Source organism: Podarcis cretensis, assembly GCF_951804945.1.
Source record: "Podarcis cretensis genome assembly, chromosome: 1".
Classification (NCBI taxonomy): Eukaryota; Metazoa; Chordata; class Lepidosauria; order Squamata; family Lacertidae; genus Podarcis; species Podarcis cretensis.
Genome location: NC_137170.1, coordinates 76,169,845 through 76,189,000, shown reverse-complemented (window position 1 = coordinate 76,189,000; position 19,156 = coordinate 76,169,845). Strand labels below are relative to the sequence as shown.

The 19,156-nt window shown below is 42.8% G+C and overlaps 1 protein-coding gene across 1 annotated transcript in view; it reads left to right on the top strand.

The window, feature by feature from the left end:
• The window catches only part of CD81 (CD81 molecule), a 63,953-nt gene extending 45,783 nt beyond the window's left edge, over positions 1-18,170 (top strand). The window contains exons 4-8 of the mRNA XM_079988007.1: positions 2,291-2,365; positions 9,141-9,251; positions 9,898-9,990; positions 12,641-12,730; positions 13,667-18,170. Coding sequence (XP_079844133.1) covers positions 2,291-2,365; positions 9,141-9,251; positions 9,898-9,990; positions 12,641-12,730; positions 13,667-13,729 — 432 coding nt within the window. The 3' untranslated portion in view covers positions 13,730-18,170. The remainder of the gene's footprint in view (positions 1-2,290; positions 2,366-9,140; positions 9,252-9,897; positions 9,991-12,640; positions 12,731-13,666) is intronic.
• Positions 18,171-19,156: the final 986 nt, after the last annotated feature.

Here is a 19,156-nt window from a genome sequence, read left to right as displayed (position 1 = left end):
TTTAGTTATTCTATCTCTAGATATCTAAATTACCCAAATATTAAATTATTATTTGTGCAAGATTGCCTTGTCCTCCTAGAGAACAGCAGTATGTCCTGGTACAAAATGAGACAGTAGTATTTGCCTGATTCATAAAGTGCTCTGAGATTCATGTTCTCTCTCTGTCTGCCTCCATCCCCACTGCCTGCCTCCTTCCCTCTCATCCTCTCTACCCAGCAGGCTGCCAAAGGTGGGACAGATCACTCTTGCCAGAGCCCTGGGTGGATTGCTCACACGGGCCTTTTGAAACAAGGCCCGAGAGCTGCTGGTTGCCTGGCGCTGCTTTTAAATTATGTCAGTGCTGTGTGAAAGTAAATGTCTGCCAAGGGAAGACCAAAATCAAAACAAAGGCTGAACTCTTGCAAATAGCAAGGAGAACAAGCCCCAAGAATATAGATCCACAATCAATAATTTAAAACAGAAAAGCTGCCTGAAATGTGCAGAATGCAGTTTTAGGGGAAATAACCCCTAAACTTGGAACTTAATTGGCTGCATCGCCATGTCTGGCATTAAAAACACAAAGTCGCAAGGCTGCTGCCCTCCCTGTTTTATAGTGGTGCTCTTTTGGAAAAAAGAATGTAAAAAGAGCCTTCTGGTTCAAGTCAGTGGCCTGTCTATTCCAGTGGTCAGTCAGCTGCCTGTGGGTAGCCTACAAGCAGGACCTGAGCACAACTCCACTTCCCCTCCTGTGGTTTCCAGTGAGCATAATGTCTCCCACAGTGGGAGCAGAACGTAGCCATCATAGCTAGTAGCCATTGATAGTTTTATCCTGCACGTATTTGTCTAATCCTCTTGAAAAGCCATCCAAGTTGGTGACCATCATTGCCTCTTGGGAGCCTCTTTCCTTTTTTAAGGTTGCATTTTCTTTCTTGCCCATGATGGAGTGCATACGTACCCTCCTTTTTGTGTTGCTATAATTCATTGCATAAACACCCCTATCTTGCCCTGGGAATGCTCAAGCTCACCCCTTTACATGTGGTCTACATTTGTAAATTGATTGGAGACTTGTGAGAGTATCACAATTTGGAGACTTCACTGGACAGTCCCATGTACTCTCCTGCCCCATTGTTGCTTATGAAGCTGTCACTCCCTGGCTTCTCTGTTATTTGTGCTCTGCCAGGCTATTGCAAGTCCTCTGGGAAGCACTGTAATTTCTCCTGTTCTGTATATAAAACGTCCACTGGCACTTGAAGTGCTCAGTAGCAATTGCTCGTAACTGTCCCTTGAGCATTGTAGACAAATGTCTGAGGACTTTCTGAAAAGTAGTGGGATTTTGCTGCAACTTTCCAAAATATACTACTGTATAACATTGTTCCAGCATTTTTAAGATGATGAGCATGAATGGCTGAGATATTGCTACAGGAGGCTTTTTTTCAAGGCTTCTCAGCTACACCAGAGTGTTTGCAATTGTCTTCTGGCATTGTGATGCTAGTGCACAATGTTTTGTGCATATCCTACTTATCCTGGTCTTTCTAGGCACTGGCTGTGTTAGCACATTGTGCTCCCTCACCGCTTTCTTCCACTTTGCATGGCCAAGAAGAGAACTTCTGCCAAGTTCTGTTCTGTGTTTAAAGACTCTCTGCTTCATGTGACATATGAACCAATTATCTTGCTGCAAAACAGACTCTAGTCAGTGTCATAATTCAATTTTAAACCATGAGTTATAAAGCTAGCTTATTAAGCTAGCCGGAGCTTTATAAAAACAAAACAAAAAACAGGATTTCTGGTTTGTACATAGCAGTAAGCTGAGATCCTTTAAAAACAGAACTAAACTCTGCAGGTGGAGGAGTTGGGAGTGCATAAATCTGATGCTTCACTCCAAATGCTGTGGACTACAGTTCCCATCATCCCTAGCCATTGGCCATGCTGGTTTGGGCTGATGAGAGTTGTAGTCTATAACATCTGCAGAGCCTACCCATGCACAAAACCATGATTTAGCATTGCTTGCCAACTGAGCCACTGTTTACAATGAGACAGCAGCCTTAAATGGAAGGCTCAGAAGCAGAATGCATTCCCTTTGAATTGAACTGTATGGGGATGTGGAATACACATTGATTTGTGGTTTCTCAAAGAGGCCACTATTGTCCTGGTGAGATAATGATGGCTCTCCATTCATGAAGTTCACTATTAACCCTTTTTAATCTCATACTCTTGACACCCCCTTAAACGGACTTGCACACTCCTACCAAAGTCATTCTCTGTTACTCAAGAGCACTACTTCCTTTTCTTATCTGATCTGTTTTCTTCACAGTTTTTCACATGCCTCGTAATCTTGTTTGCTTGTGAAGTGGCTGCTGGAATCTGGGGCTTCGTTCATAAGGATCAGGTAAGGGGATTCATGAAGAGGATTCATAATATATATTTATGCAGAACCGGTAAGTTTCCAGCACGACAAAGAATCTCATGGTACCTTAAAGGCCAACATTTTTAATGTGGTATGAGTGTCCTAGGCCAAAGCCTGTTGAGTTTGCAAAGTGACGTAGTTTCTCCTCACAAAACCCCTTGTAGAGGGTAGGTTAGGCTGGGTGCCCAAGAATATATTTATAAATGACCGGGCTGTTTTGTATTCCTTTACTTGTTTTTCTTCACATACCAGCCCCTAGGTGTGACAGCATGCTAGACCTCTCCCTTCCTCCCCTCAGATAGTGATGTGAGGAAATGCGTGGTGTGTTGACCTCCACGTAGTTTACATTTGATGCATTGCAAGGAAAATAAGACCAGCCCCTCTTTTTAACATCTAATTTGGCACAGGGAGCTGGTGATTACTCCCAAAACTTTACAGTGAAACTAGGTTAGGAATTTGGGGTGGTATCCAACAAAGTACCGTATTTTTCGCTCTATAGGATGCACCTGACCACAGGACGCACCTTGTTTTAGAGGGGGAGAACAAGAAAAAAAATTCTCCCCCTCTCTGCGCAACAAGATTTTTTTTCTTGTTCTCCCCCTCTAAAACTAGGTGCGTTCAAGATGCGTTCAGTCGCCTTCAGTGAAGCAACCCGAAGCTTCCGGAGCGCAGCGGGAGTTCCCACTGCACTCTGGAGGTTTCAGGTGGCTACCTTGGAAGCCTGGAGAGCAAGAGGGGTCGGTGCTCACTGACCCCTCTCACTCTCCAGGCTTCAGTGAAGGCAACCCGAAGCCTCCAGAGCGCGGGTTCCTTTCGACCTGCTCTTGCTCTCCCGGCTTCAGCAAAAGGAACCTGAAGCCTCCAAAACGCAGTGGGAACTTGACCCCTCTCACTCTCCAGGTTTCAGCGAAAGCAACGCGGAGGGAGCACTCCCTCTGCACTTCGGAGGCTTCGCGTTGCTATCGCTGAAGCCAAGGAGCCTGCATTCATTCCATAGGACGCACACACATTTCCCCTTAATTTTTGGAAGGGAAAAAGTGTGTCTTATAGAGCGAAAAATACGGTAGTTAGCTTATTGCAACGATTTTGGGCTGCAAGGCAGAACTTTCCCTCCTCCTCTCCCTGTGTGTCGCCCATGCACCCCCTGAATTGGTCCTGGGTTTTCCACTCTAAAACATAATACTGCAACTACATCAGCACAGGGCATATTCACATGAGGCAGAGCATGGTTCTGTCTTCTGTGTAGCAGCTTTCCCCAGTGTGGTGCCTTCCACATATTTTGGACAGCTGTAATGGCTGTGGCTGGTGTGGTTTATAGTCTAAAACGCTTTGAGGGCACCAGGCTGGGGAAGGGTGTTTGCAGCTCCTCTTTTGCAGATGTTTTAACAGGTCCAGGATAGTCAGGAACTATGCAGCAACACAATATTTCAAGCTGCTGCTTCAACAAACGTTTTGCCCCACCCTTCTTTCCTACCTGCTGAGAGCAGCCCTCTAGCTCTGGAGGCCAGATGAACCAACTGCATCTGCTTAAGAGCCAGAGATCATGCTAATGTTTTCATCCATAGCTGCTGCAGAACTTCTGTTGTATGTATACAGTTGTTCCCTATGCACTTCCACAGACTGTCGTGACATACAAAATACAACTCCCTGCCCTGAGAGTTTCCAATCCAAGTTTCAGTATAGGGGAAGACGGGAAACAAGAGGCCCAGGCGAGAAGGGCTGGATAATACAAGAGAGTTTCTAAATATAGACTCTGTTTCAGTTGTACATTCCTGTGATTCGGTAAAGACAAGTGTTGCCTTGGGATCAAGTGTTGGCAACGTTCCCTCTGACAGCTGAGTGCTCTAACCTGAATAACATAGGGGGTACTGTGTTCAGAGTTTTGAGAGTGTTGGTGATCCGGCCTCTTTCCCAGTTGGTTACAGCGTGGTGCTGAGGACGCCAAGGTTGCAGGTTCAATCCCTGTATGGGGCAGCTGCATATTCCTTCATTGCAGGGGGTTTGGACTAGATGATCCTCAGGGTCCCTTCCAACTCTTCTATGATTCCTGCAGCATGTTTGGCAGCTGTTGAATAGCTGTGAAATAGATTGTGGATAAGTGGAACCTGCAACAAAATGTCGCTGTGCAGAGTGCTTTTGTTCAAGGTGCTGGACAGCCCCTTTGCCAGCGCACTCCATTCCATTTCCCAAACCCAGTTTCCAGTTTCCCATATCCCCCACCAGCAACAGCCAATCAGCATGCTGTGCCTGCTGACCACAATCAGGCCTCACTAGGATGTCACCCCTTTAGAGTGGTTTTTGTGCCTTTTTTCTCTTTTTTTACAAAATTTATTTCTACAAACCTTAAGGTATCCGCAAACCTACTGATACTGCATTCCAGATAGGGCTGAGGAAAAACTCCTGTCTAAAACACTGGCAAGGGTTGCCTGTCAATGTAGACTATACTGTACAGGGTGGGCCACAGTGGTCTGACTGCACAACCCAGTTTCCTGTGTTTCATCCTTGCACATGACTCTATGGGGGTTATCACTCAGATAGCAAGTTTGCTATTATCATTCATCAGTAGTAGTAGTAGTACAGTCATATCTCGGGTTGCGCGATGCTTCGGGTTGCGCACTGCACTGAACCCAGAAGTACCGGAGCAGGTTACTTCCAGGTTTCGGTGCATGCGCAGAAGTGCTAAATCGCACACGTGCAGAAGCACTGAATCGCAACCCGTGCGTGCGCAGACGCAGCACTGCGGATTGCGAACGTGTTTCCCGCACAGATCACTGTAGTAGTAGTATATCCCACCTTTGTCCCCGATAGGACTCAGGGTGACTAACATAAAAACTAGAGCCGCTAAAAACACAGAAAAAAAATATCCTATAGTGTCATGCAGACTATACAGTGGTGCCCCGCAAGACGAACGCCTCGCAAGACGGAAAACCCGCTAGACGAAAGGGTTTTCCGTTTTGGAGGCGCTTCGCAAAACTAATTTCCCTATGGGCTTGCTTCGCAAGACGAAAATGTCTTGCGAGTTCCTGCGGGGTTTTTTCCCTTCCCCCCCCTTTTCCTAAGCCCTAAGCCACTTATCAGCTGATCCGCTAAAAGCCGCTAATAGCGCTAATCCGCTAAGCTGTCAATGGGCTTGCTTCGCAAGACGAAAAAACCACTATACGAAGAGCCTCATGGAACGGATTAATTTCGTCTTGCGAGGCACCACTGTATTGTGGTTATATCCTTGAATAGCTGTATGTCAACAAAGAACACATGTCAAACCTAGTCCTCTGAGGTGCTTCCCCAAAGTCCAGAAAGTGGTAAGGATTAGCATTGTTGCTTGTGGGTTGGGTATACACATTCATTTTTCTGCAAGACCATTTGGGATAGAAAAAAACTAAAATTGTACATTTGGGGCCACGACAGTTCATCTCATAGTTTCTTTGATTTTCTGTACATAGCCTTATATAAGACAAATACCTATGTAATGGAAGATAAAATTTCAGACTTGGAGAAGGGTTTTCTCTCCCCATATTAGTCTTTGTGGCTAACCACAACATTGTGGTTACACAAATAATACAGTGTTTTTAGGAATATTATTATGGAGTTTGGGGCTATGGAAAACTATGCATCTGCAAGTTGTTCTGATGTCTAGACTTAAAAGGGATAATGAAAACACAGGGCGAGGGAGAGCCAGGAAGAAGTTATGTAATAAAAGATGCTGATTTGGTTACCTTATCATAAAGTAGATTAATGGCTGTGGGGGCAATAAATAAATGCTCTCACAGAGAGAAAAAAAACCTAGGCAATGCAGGGGGTTATTAAATCAAGCCAAGGTAAGCATTATAATGATTATAGCAATGAATAGCTTGAAATAAAGGACATTGGTGGTTTTTTTAACTTGCAAGAGCAGTTATCTTTTGGAAGAGACTGCCAAGGAGACGGTGGATTCTCCCCACCCCCTTGCAACCTTTGCATAATCAAGGGCTTTGTGATGATTGCGGAAACCTGTTTATATACAAGCTCATTACATCCTGTTGAATAACAGTTGGAAAACTTTGGACCTCTTGAGTAGCCTACTTTTTTACAATATTACTTTAAGTTGTGTTTAGATCACTCTTACTATGTTTGGGTCACTTATCTATCACAAAACTCCAGAATTTCATTCTCTCACGAGATAGTTCACAATATTCATCCAGGGAATCACATGCACATAGATTTTGAGACTATGTGTTTAGAGCTGTGGTAAAGATTTTATTTCTGAGAGTAACTAATAGTTTTTGCTCCCCTTTTCTGCTCATCCTTATTTTTCTTCTTCTACCTGTCTGCACTTGTTGTCTTCATCTCTCTCTCTCTCTCTCTCTCTCTCTCTCTCTCTCTCACACACACACACACACACACACACACACACACACACCTTGAACCTCACTATAGCATGGTGTGGAGGCAAACTTGATTATGTTGTTTCACTGAGATGATACGGATATCTCTCATTCCACCACGAGGAGTGTTGGGTTCCTGTGATTGCACGAGAAAGAGCTTAACACCAGCACCACACAGCCACACTATATGGGAATAATTTGAATGACACACACTCATTCCTCTATATCAAATGGCCATTCACTTTTATTAGCATTGGTGTCATCTGAGCCCTTCTGCAGGCTGTGCACAGTGGGAGGAAATTCTATTATCAGTGTTTTTATCCACTAGCCAGTTCCAGATGGCACTGAAGAAATGAAATAGGAGGATTTTGTAGTCCTTAATAGTCTTCCCCTAGGGCAAATTATCCCTTAATAAAAACAGCCTCCCATTCTTCCTTTTTAAAATGAAATCTGGCATGCTGTTTCTCAACTTCCTACTTCCCCAAAGGGGTAGCTTAGATTGGGATGTGAAGAGGACATGTTCCCCTTAGCACAGCTGCAAACAGCTGGCCCACGCATGTGTTTCCCTAAAAGAGTTTAAATCCACAACGCATTTGCCCTGATGCAACTCTGTTGACTCTGGAGCACGACAATCTTGATGCTTTATTTAGCACTTGGCTTTGTTTTTTAAGCACACAAGGGGAGAACTGGAGGGCACAGGTTTCCACTGCAGGCTTAAAAGTCTATCAAAAAAGAAGCTTTCATAGTCTTCCTCAACAAACCAATTTGGCATGTTTGTGATGGGAGGGAGGTTTTTATTTCCAGTTGCAGGGACCCAACATATAGCCCCTATTGCCATTATGGACCAACCTCGCCCTTTTATGATGAGGGCACCCTCAGAAACAATAGGGAGGTGCACATGGAAGAAAGCATCCCCTCAAATATCCAAGACCCAGCCCTTGTAGGGTTTGAAAGATTAAAACTAGCACCTTGAAGTTAGCCTGGAAACTACCCTGGGAAGTAATGGCGTAATGGAATCCACATGGTTAGCCTTTTGGGAGACAAAAACAGTGACATGTTCCAGCTCTACAACGTTGATGAGAGAAGCCTCTGGACAGCTCATTCCATGTATCAACAAATAGTCCTTGGTTTGGAGCACCAATATTGCCAATACAGTGGTACCTTGGTTCTCAAACGTAATCCATTCCGGAAGTCCGTTCCAAAACCAGAGTGTTCCAAAACCAAGCCACACTTTCCCATAGAAAGTAATGCAGAATGGATTAATCCGTTCCAGGCTTTTAAAAACAACCCCAAAACAGCAATTTAACATGAATTTTACTATTTAACAAGGCCATTGATCCACAAAATGAAAGCAATAATCAGTGTTCTGTACTATAAAATAAATAAGACAGTATTGTAAAAGATAAAAATTAAAATTTCTTACCTGTACTGATTATAGTCATTTTTTGGATGGGGGGCTTTTATCCATTTCCGCAGTCACACAATCAATCAACCAATCAATCAATCATAAAATGAAAAACAAGCCACAGACAAAAAAATGAAAAAGCCACACAAACAAAAACGCAAAAAATAGCAAAAACGAAAGCACCAAATATCACCTCAGAACACTGCAATCAGAAACAGAAGGCTTTAATTACGATGGGGGGGGGCTTAAATTTGCTGCTTAAGGGTAAAACGGGAGCAAATAAGCCTTAATTACTATGCGGGGCACTCAAATTTGCTGTGCAACAGGAGAAACGGAAGCTCAGGCTTCTGGGGCAAAGTTCGAAAACCGGAACACCTATCTCTGGGTTTGCAGTGTTCGGGTTCTGAGTTGTTCGGGAACTTCACTGTTCGAAAACCGAGGTACCACTGTAATATTGTTCACCTGCTTTAGGACCTGTGAGGCTTGCAGGAAACTGTTGGTTCAAACTCTCGTACTGTTAACTGAAAATTATCCTGACTCAGTTAAGGACTGGGCACTGAGTTCCTCTAGCATTTATTGAGGACAGAGGGCCTATCCAGCTTGTAGCACTCCTCTTACTGTTTAACTCCATCTTGCTGGATTCCCTTGTCTTTTCAAGTGTGTGACAGACCTTTCTGCAAGCCCAGCTCCCTGCTCTGAACTTAGCCTCTGTTCTGGATGACAATGTTAATCTACAAGCTATTTTCAGGTTTTGTTGGTTGTCTATGTCATCTTTTTCCTTTCCTTTCCTTTTTTCTTTTTTGAATTACTGGGAAGAAGCCGAGGTAATTTGCACTGCCCCTAGCCTGTGGCACCATGTGGTTGAGCTGCTGCCATCACCATTAACTTCAGTGTACCTATCTGCCTTAAGCAACTGGAAACTTTAGAAAACACATGGTTAGCATTTTTCATTGTGGCTGTATCTTCTTCCCTCTCCCCGTCCCCTTTACAGATTGCCAAAGATATCACACAGTTCTACGACCAAGCGGTACTCCAAGCAAAGTCAAATGACGTTGAGAAAGCAAACAAGGCAAAGGCAGTTGTGAAAACCTTCCACGAAACAGTAAGCTGGATGCACAATTTGTTGGAAATCAAACTTGACCTTCCATCCACAGGCATGTAGTTGGCATTGTTGTTGTTCAAAGAGGTGCCCAGGGAGTATATAATTCGGAACACTGCTATTGTCCCTGTAAAACAAGCCCTCGTTGAATTTAAGAGGCTCTTCCCCCTTGGCCATTCAAGCACTTCGGGTGTCCCCAAGAGGGATCGTTGACACCAGTGAGCAGGATGCAAGAAAGATAGCAGACATTTTAAGTGGCTAAATAAAACCAAAAGGGGTTGACATGGGAACATTATGTGTTCAGGTTTGCCTTCTCCCCCCCCCCCAACAAGGAATGGCAAGAACTGAAATTTCATATGACAGATCCCATTGTGCTTTTCATTGGAAAGCGCCAGTGATATGGTGTGTGGTCTGCTTATAAAGAGAAAAGATAAACCAACACCTGCATGTCTCCATATTATATAATAATAGCTCTTAAATGAGAGGTGGCTACCCCTGCAAAGGTTCAAAGAAGATCATTGTCTAGTATAAGGTGCCACCTTCCAGCCCATTTTTCAGATTCTTTCCAGACTTCCAGCTCAGACCTTTTCCCTCCTGCTCGGAGTTTCCCTGTTAGAATGCTCACTCCAATCCATTTCTCTGCTTACAGCTAAAATGCTGTGGTGGAAGCGCCCTGGAAAGTGCATTGAACATTCTTCAACCTGATATCTGTAGTCAAAGTGTGACTTCAGCATTTACGCAGGTAAGGAAGTGTTTGTGTGATACACCCATTGTCTTCAGTGAATGGGCCTTTCATCTCTGCCAAGACTTCAGTTGATTGGGAGTGGGGGAGGGGAATAATGCACCATGTTGAGCTTGCAATATGAAGTATAGCTTTAGGGTTGTTTCTGCACTCATTTCGCCCCGGAGCCAGGACTTTCATTAAGCCTAAGATATACAAATGGATCTGTGGCACTCTGTGTCATGTTTGTTTAAGTGTGTAAGGTAGCTTTCTGTAGTAGAAAGGAAGTTTGAACTGTTTTAAATATCTACAAGAGAGCAGTCCTCACCTGAGGGGCAGGAGGGTGCTTCCAAACCAGCCCATGTTCTGTACAAATGCTATAGCTGTCTTTCCCCAAATAAACTTTTATTACAGCAGAAGGGTCAGAATTGATTTCTCACATTAAGGACTGAAGAAGTGATGACCTATGCTGTTTTTTCATAAATGTGAAGGGAATCCTCTTCCAACCACTGGAGAGCCGCATTGGTGATTTGCTGGAAACATGCTTCAAGAGTAGTCAAGTTTTGGCTGCATTCCTTTATCTGTCAGAGAGCCATGGTAGTCTTTGACCCTGCTCCTTTGACCAGGTGCCAGTGCAAATCCAGCAATGGTACTGGTTCACTAATACCTAGCTAGGCACCTTCAGGATCTAGGCACCAAGGCACAGTGCCCCATTTTAGTATTTTTAAAAATATTGTTCGAGTTACAGGTAGGTAGCCGTGTTGGTCTGCCATAGTTGAAACAAAACAAAATAAATTAAATTAAATTAAATTAAAAAATTCCTTCCAGTAGCACCTAAAAGACCAACAAAGTTAGTTATTGGTATGAGCTTTCGTGTGCATGCACACTTCTTCAGATACCATATTGTTATGCAGTGAATTCGTGAAAAGTAAGAGTAATTCCTTTAATCTTTCCACCAACATACATAGCAGAATATTCCAGAGTGAGGATAAATAAATGTGTACCCTAATATTGACGGTTCTACATTTGCAAGGTTAAAAACTCATTCACCTGAACTTTTGTGAGTGGGCCCTGCTGCATAATACTAGTTTATATATATATATATATATAATTTAATATATTATATATATATTATATATAAATAATATATTATATATATATATATATATATAATATATTATTTATAGTAATGTACAGCAATACCCTCCATGAAAAAAGCTAGTACAGAGAGAGAACTGCAGGAGTAACAACACTCCCTATCCTTTCATGCCCCCACTGATCACCCCTTCTCCAAGGTCCATGCCTTCAGCAAGATGCTTGAAAAGGAAGCCTAAGCACACAGGCTCTCAAAACAACCAGGAAACCTGTGTTGTTGGGGTTAATAATAATAATAATAATAATAATAATAATAATAAAAATAAAAAATAAAATTATATATATATATATATATATATATATATATATATATATATCCCTCCCTCCCCAGGCGAAGCCTGTCTCAGAGCGGCTTCAAGGAGGCACAGCATGCAGTGTTAGGGGTGCAGCTGGGAAGCATGGCCCCATGTGTTGGAAGTGTGCATGGGTTGAACATCCCTAATAATATGTGTGTGCTTTGATTAGATTAGTTGATTAGTTAATGGCTTACTACAGTATTATAGCTACAGGGCAGGTCTTTTGTGTTTTGTTTTTTGACTGCAGCAGGTAGCTGTTTTGGGAGGCTATTAAGTTATTATAGACAGCAGCTTGGGCTTTTGTACAAAGAGCATCAGGAGGTGCCATATTATGCTTAGGCCACACTCATCCTTCTGCTAACCTTGGATTGAGATAGATGAATTGATTGAATGGCCTTAGCTCTGTGTTTAGTTTTCCTGATGGTCACACATAATGGCAAAATACTATGCTCACATAGCCGGATGTTTACTTGTTCCATCCATTATTGGTATTGAGGCCTGTGGTTTATGTCCATAAACAATTAGGGGTGATCAGTGAAGTAGCCAAGTTTGGTGGTGATACTGAATTGTTCAGGGTCATTGAACCAAAAAGTGATTGCAAAGAGCTCCGAGCAGATCTCGCCCGCAAATGGGCAGCAAAATGGCAAATGCAATTCAATGTAAACAAGTATAATGCATGTCAGGGCAAAAATAAATAAATCTTAATTTCACATGCAGTTGTGCCTTGGTTGTCGAACGGAATCTGTTCCAGAAGTCTGTTCGACTTCGGAAAATGTTCAGCAACCAAGGCGTGGCTTCTGACTGGCTGCATGGGCTTCCTGCACTCAGTCGGAAGCTGCAGAAGCCGCGTCAGATGTTCGGCTTCCAAAAACGTTCTCAAACCGGAACACTCACTTCTGGGTTTGCAGCATTCGGGAGCCAAAACGGACGAGTACCAAGGTGTTCAACAAGCAAGGTACAACTGTATATGCTCTGAACTGACGGTGACTGACTAGGAAAAAGACTTGGTTGACCTAGTGTGTGGCAGCTGGGGCGAAAGCAGATCCCATGCTAGGGATCATTAAGAAAGGAATTGAGAATAAAACTGTGGATATCATAATGTCATTATACAAATCTGTGCTGTGACTGCATCTGGTTGACCATTGTGAGGATGCTGGATTAGATGAGCCATTGGCCTCATCCAGAAGACTCATTATGTTATTCCCTTCATTTTACCACAGGATCTAAGCTGTCACAGTAAAATTGATGAGCTGTTCTCTGGAAAACTGTACTTGATTGGCATTGCCGCCATTGTGGTGGCTGTGATCATGGTAAGTGCTGGAGTTGTTGTGGTGGTTGTGGCTGTGGGTTTGTGGAATATGGGATACTCCCAGAGGGCCTGTTGAGGTGCCATCCATGCAACAGCTGTGGGCAGTATGTTGATGGACCTCTAGGTCAGTTGTCAGTTTAGAATGATTGACAGCTTCTCCTCATTCTCTCCTTGCAGAGCAGGGGCAAGATGCAGCTTTCCCAGAAATGGACTGTGTCTTCCTTAGCCTGCAATGCTTTTCTGGATAGCAAGGGAGGAAGAGAAGCTTCTAAGCCACTCTGTTCCCTAAATCAGAGCTGGAGAATACCCCTTATCCCTCTACCCTCCCATAGATCATTTTAAGATTCAAGTCTTCCTATTTTTCTCTCTCTCTTCTTTAAAGGCTGTTTTGATTTTGCCCAGTGGAAGCTTAGCTCAGCAGAATATCCTTTCCAGTTAGAATCACATTTCAATCATTTTATCAAGAAAATTATCTGATGATGATATAATATGATGATATTATATTATTATTTTAAATATATAAAATATTTATATATAGCCCACCTTTTTCTGTGATGGGACTCAAGAATAAAAATAAAACCGGCTAAAAACTTACAAACTTTTTATCATTCCATGTGAGGGGAAACAGAAGCTCAGAGAAATATGGAGGAGCAGCATAATTCCACCTAGAACTAAAAAGTTCGGTTTATACACTTTGCTCCTGAAAGCCTCAAAAAATGCAGATTGGGTTTTAATGTTAACTCTTTTTTATTCAACTTCAACAGCAACAAAGCAAACCATCTTAAATTAAAACCCATCTCTGCCTGCATTAGCAAAACTAGTTTTCTCTTCGACTTCTTGCCAGTCTGACTAGAGGTCTTGTCTACGGTTAGCTTAGCCTAGGGACATAGCTTATGTTTGAGTTGGATTCTCTCTAATGTTCTCTCTTGGCCTGCAGATCTTTGAGATGATCCTGAGCATGGTGTTGTGCTGCGGCATCCGAAACAGCTCGGTCTATTGAGAAGCGGGAGGGCAGAGGCGAAGCAATGGTGCCGAAGGGACCCCAAAGTGCCGCTGTCTGACCAGGAGATACTTCCAACAAAAGACAAAGAAAATTATGTATATAAATATTTCAGATATTACCATACAGTACTTATCATTCTTACTTGGAAAGTCTTCTTTTTGTTTAAGGGTGGTGGGAGGGGGAGTTTCTGTATATTTGTGGCGGAGTTAGTTACACATCAGTTTGCGTGGTAAATCATTCCAGTGGTTCCAGGCCTTTATCAAAGAGAGCCCTTCTTTTTCTTCTCTTTCCTCGTCATTCTTCTTGTGCTGCCAACATGGAAAAAGAGGGTATCATGCATAGGTGCCACCCCTTTTATGAGGAATATAGACACTTGGTGCATCCTTATTCTCTGAAAGTGATTTTTAAAAAAACATACTGAAACCCTTGTTGACACCTAATCCCAGCATGTCCCCCTTAACAATCTCTTATCTTAGTTCATAAGTAATCTTGGATACATTCTCTAAATCTTTTGAGTGTGTAGGGATGCAAGAGTCCCTTGGCATAAAGATGCACTCAGTCCTGCCGTTTCATTATTAGACAGGTGAGTGTGTCTGTATTTCAGATTGCCACCTTTTCACTGAAGAGTGGAGAGACCTTTTTTTCATAAATTGTCGTAAGCCAAAAGTCCATTGTGTCTCCCAGAGTTCACAGAGTGGCTGTGATTGGAGGCCAAATCTCCAAAAGTCCTCATAAAATTTAGAATCATGAGCATTTAAAAAAAAAACAACCCATAAAAAATATATTTTAGCAGGTGGATTTTAGATGAAAGAGAGAATTGAATAGGTCTGGTAATGGAATGTTAAAGCTTTCTATATCTCACTGCGAAAACTGAACTTGCACATGTGCTTACATGGTTAATTCTGAATGCAAATGTTGAATGAGGTCTCTTATTTCATAAATGTGCAGTTTTCTAATGATGCCAAAAAGTATCTGTGGAAGGTGATCTCTTAAACAATGGCTAGAAACCTGTTCATTTAAATATATAGGGGTTTTTTTGTTTTAAGAAGGCACCTATTCTTGTGCCTTTTTAAAACTTGGTAATAGAGCTGGATAACCAACAAGGTGTGTGTGACCCTGTGAGGAGAAATTGGAAGATGTTTTCCTCTTCAAACACCAGAAGTAAAACCTGAGTGATGGGGCCTAAATACTTTTCAAGCAGAGCTGGTTTCCAGGACTTCACCCTCTCTGACAACACCTGAGCTGCAAATATGAAGCCACGCGTGTTTCTTTTCAGTTGACAACTCAGATAGCTGAGTTTAGGCACCCCCTTCCCTTCCCTCTCCCCCCCTCCAATGCTTTTTTTCAAGTTGCAACTTGAAATTTGTTACAGTTGGGGCAAGAAGTCCCACCGGCCTCTTCCTTACGACAGAGTGGCCATGTTCACAGGGCTTATTTGTTATTTCGGTAGTTAGTTAATCCTGTGTTATAGAAAACAGTCACAAACCAGCCCTGTGCTATCACCCCACTTAATAGTTTGACTTCTGTTCTGTTTGTTCTTGAAGGAGTAATTTAATCCCGGTTTCCCCCTGCTGATCTTCCCAACTTGCAGTGAATGCCAGGATGCCCTTTAGAACAGCAGGGGACAGCATGAACGAAAGATAGAGAGGCGCGCACACAATGCTGCAGATATAATCTTCCAACACTAGTTGGAATGCTTTTAGTGCACAGCTAGAAGCACTACAGAGCTTGAATGGTCCACTCAGCACTAGGTGCAGATCCTTTTTCTATATTCAGCAATTAGAGCAACCCAGAGCAAATCCAGCCTTACGTTAAGCAAGGCAGGTCAGAAAACAGGATGAAAGGGAATGTTTGGTCAATGTTCTCACCCAGCCGCCACCCTTTTCCCCCTATGGTGCCCTAAGGAATCAATGCCTCAGAGTCTTGAAAGATGCAGTTGAGGGGACTGATTGAGATATTTTAGCCTTAGAAATAGCCTTAAAGCAACACTGCCCTGAATGTCAAACTTTGCATGCACTGGAAACAGAAATTGAACCTTACCACCCATCCCACCCATCCTTCACAGGTTTTGGGGTCACGTGTTCCAGTATAATAGGCTCTGTCTGCAACTTCTAGGTATCAATTGTGCATGTACATTTATTTACATATAATATATATGCGCGCATTGGGGTTACCAGCGTACAGAATGGATGTTTGTAACTCACTGCCTTTCGTTGAGTGTCCTTGAGAAATGTATATAAATACACCTCTAAGCAGTTTGCTTTTTCTATACCATAAGTTTGATACTGTTCAGCATTCAGTTTACAATGTGCGAGCAGCCATAACTCTGTGTTGGAAGATTCGCTGACCTGTCCTCCAAGAACTGAGCATGGATCAAGTCCATGGGGGGGGGGGATTTGCTTCAGGCACAGGTCATGTTGCAATACCGTGTCTGTGGAAGGTGGGTGCAGGAGATTATTGAGGATCATGCTGCCATTGAAGTGCAACAGCAGGACAAGAGGGATGAATAAGTTTTCTGGAGCATGCTTTGTGGGTAAGGCACAAACTACAAGTTACGTGCAAGTGCATTCAGCAATGCTTTGACACTGTAATATAAAGCAGCTTCAGGAGGGTGTGATCTTAAATGGAGTGGTAGAAAGGACGGAAGTGCTTTACAAGGATAAGTACACATCTGGAATCCCATAAACACCTGAAAGCCAAAAAAAGGGGAGGCAGTGGACAATGTACCATAGTCTGAAGATTGTGTTTTACAACTGTTTCTGGATTGTACTTCTACAGACCACAGGTAGGGAATCTTACAACAGAGTGTTCTCCCAAAAATTAAAAAAATAATGAAAATTGTTTCTTTGCATACAAAAAGCCTGATGTTGGGAAGAGGGTTCTATATTAGGCTTCTCCCCAGCATGGCAGTAGTTCTGTATGTAGAGCTTATTTCTTTCTATGACAGAGTGCTGTCTGAAATGGTACAGTCCTCAATAAGTTTGTATCACATAATTTGCTGTTTCTGCAAAACTATAGATGTATGGCCACTTTTCAGTGCCAGGCAAAGCAGGATATGTTCTTGTTTCCCTTTTCCTGTCTGCAATGCACTGAGGGACTAGCAAGAGAGGGACGAGGGTAGCTTCAGCATTCCAAGGTAGGCTTAAAATAACCCCCGTGCCGTTGATTGGGGTTTGCTTTAAGTAGAGACTGGTGGTGTGGAGAATCTCGCCTCCAATATGGCTCTGGTATTTAAAAGGTGGAGACCCAGGCAAGAGAAGCCCATTCCTAATGTGAGGTGGAAGAGAGCTGACATGTAGATGCTCCTGTGCAAAGCATTGTACTGTTACATCTGACAATGTATTCGCACAATGCTATGTGAAGAGTTGTTCTCCCAACAATTTTTGTGGCTGGATCTGAGAAGCCTCTTGATTGGTTGTAGTTCCCCAAAGAACATCAATTGATAGGGTTAGGTTTGGGAGTATGGCTGTGTCCAAAACATTAATTTTTGATGGTTACTGTTTCTTGGAAGATCATATGGCAAATAACTCTCTCTTCTAAGCCAAAAGAGGAGGATAACATTTCCCCTTTCTCTTTGCTGCCTTTGTCTGAATTAAACAGAGCCACGATGGAGACCATAGGGAAAGGCCAAACAGAACTGCTGGCCACATTGTGCTGAATGCTTGGGTTTCTTTTTTTATATTGTGGAGCATGCCACAAGCTATATGTGTGTTAACTACTATTTTTGTTTCTCTGCCTTCTTTGTCACTTTTGAAATTTTTTAATAAACATTTTCTCCTGGTGTGTACTGTGTGATGAAGCCCTATGTTCCTTACAGCCAGTAAGTAAATTGTGACATCTGAATGTTTCGCCCATCTTGTCTCCATAGCATTGGCAAAACCAGCCATGCGAATGGGGAACAAAGGGGGGCCGGCGAAGAAGCCAAGGGAAGAGTGACCTTGCCCTGCAGTTGGCCAGTTGAATTTTACTCTGTTTAGAAGAAAGCAATGAGGAAACTCGCAGTTCCAAAATGGGGCTTAATTGAGGAGGATAAAATCGGCTTCTGATATGCAGCATCAGCTATCCCAAAACTATCTGTTAACCGTTTAGGCCAACAGAACAGGCAGTGGTCAGTCCAAAGGGCTTGCTGCCATTGTCCAGCCCTGCTACAGGTTGCAGCAAACCCAAGAACAAGAGAATGCATGCAAGCTTTGCCTCTTGTTGGTTACAACCAACAGCCTGGCCTTTGCACTTAGTTGCCTCTAGAAATGTGGAACAAGGGATACATCGGGGAGAATGACAGCCCCTCCCCAGCTCAACCCCTTGGCTGTGCTTCTTCTGCCCAGAAATCATGTCCACTTGCTGTTGTCTTGCTTGTTTATCTGAATGTTAAAATAATCTGTCAAAATAACTTTTTAAAAAAATGATATATGAAAACAATTAAACAGCAGAAACGTCAGTGGTGTACTGTCAGATTTATTCCTTCCCTAACACCATGGAACGATTGTGCTAACTCTGGATTCGTGGATAGCATCCAGCTTGGGTGAATTCCGTTTCCTTAATACTTCCTTTCATGGGTTTTTTCTTTTCTTTTCCTGTTTAAAAGCAATAGTCACTTCCTGTACCCAAAAATATATATAGGAGACGCTGTTGCTGTTTAAAAAGCTGGTGTGCTTCATCCTGTCATTGTGCAAGGTGACTTGTCTTATCTCTTGTATCAGAAAGCTCAGTAGGGGTATATGTCATTCAAGCGCCCTTCTCTTCTTGTAAGAGCAAAAATTATGGACTTTGCATAAAAGGGAGCAAGTGTTAAAGATTGGGGTGCAACGAAATAGTTGTTAGTAGCTACACTCGTGGGTGGTGAATGCTCATTTGGTGGCCAGCTTCAGAAGTCTTGAGTAATCTTCCAGCACTTTGCAAAGCTAGTCCCTCAAAAAAAAATCTTAACACTGGTTCTGCTATTTATTTATTTATTTAAATTTATAGATACAGTAGTATTATTGCATAGCACTACCCAATACACACTTAAAAAACAAAATATGCATTTCAAGTATTTAAACATATTCTCCTTCACTCCCACCTTTATTCAGCGGTCAGTGCTGGGTATGTAGAGTCCTTTCAAAAAGACTGGCAAGTTATCGGCTCTTGGGGGAGAACAAATTCAGACACCCACCCACCCCCTTCCTGCCATGCAAACTGATCAGAGATTTGAAGCTTTTTAGAAAAGGCTCCGCTCACTGCTTTTGAATCTGCTTCACAGAAAGGCAGGGGATTTGTGTGGGTGGTTCACAGGCTATGTGTGTGCACATGTGTTGCACACAAAGATACTGGTTCTGGATTTCTAAGTAATAGTTCAAAAGAAAAGCTGTCAGTGTGCTACGAAGTGAAATTCAGAAGAATAAAGCTTTGTGGCTTGGGTATGCAGGGGGCAGACAGGTGAAACTT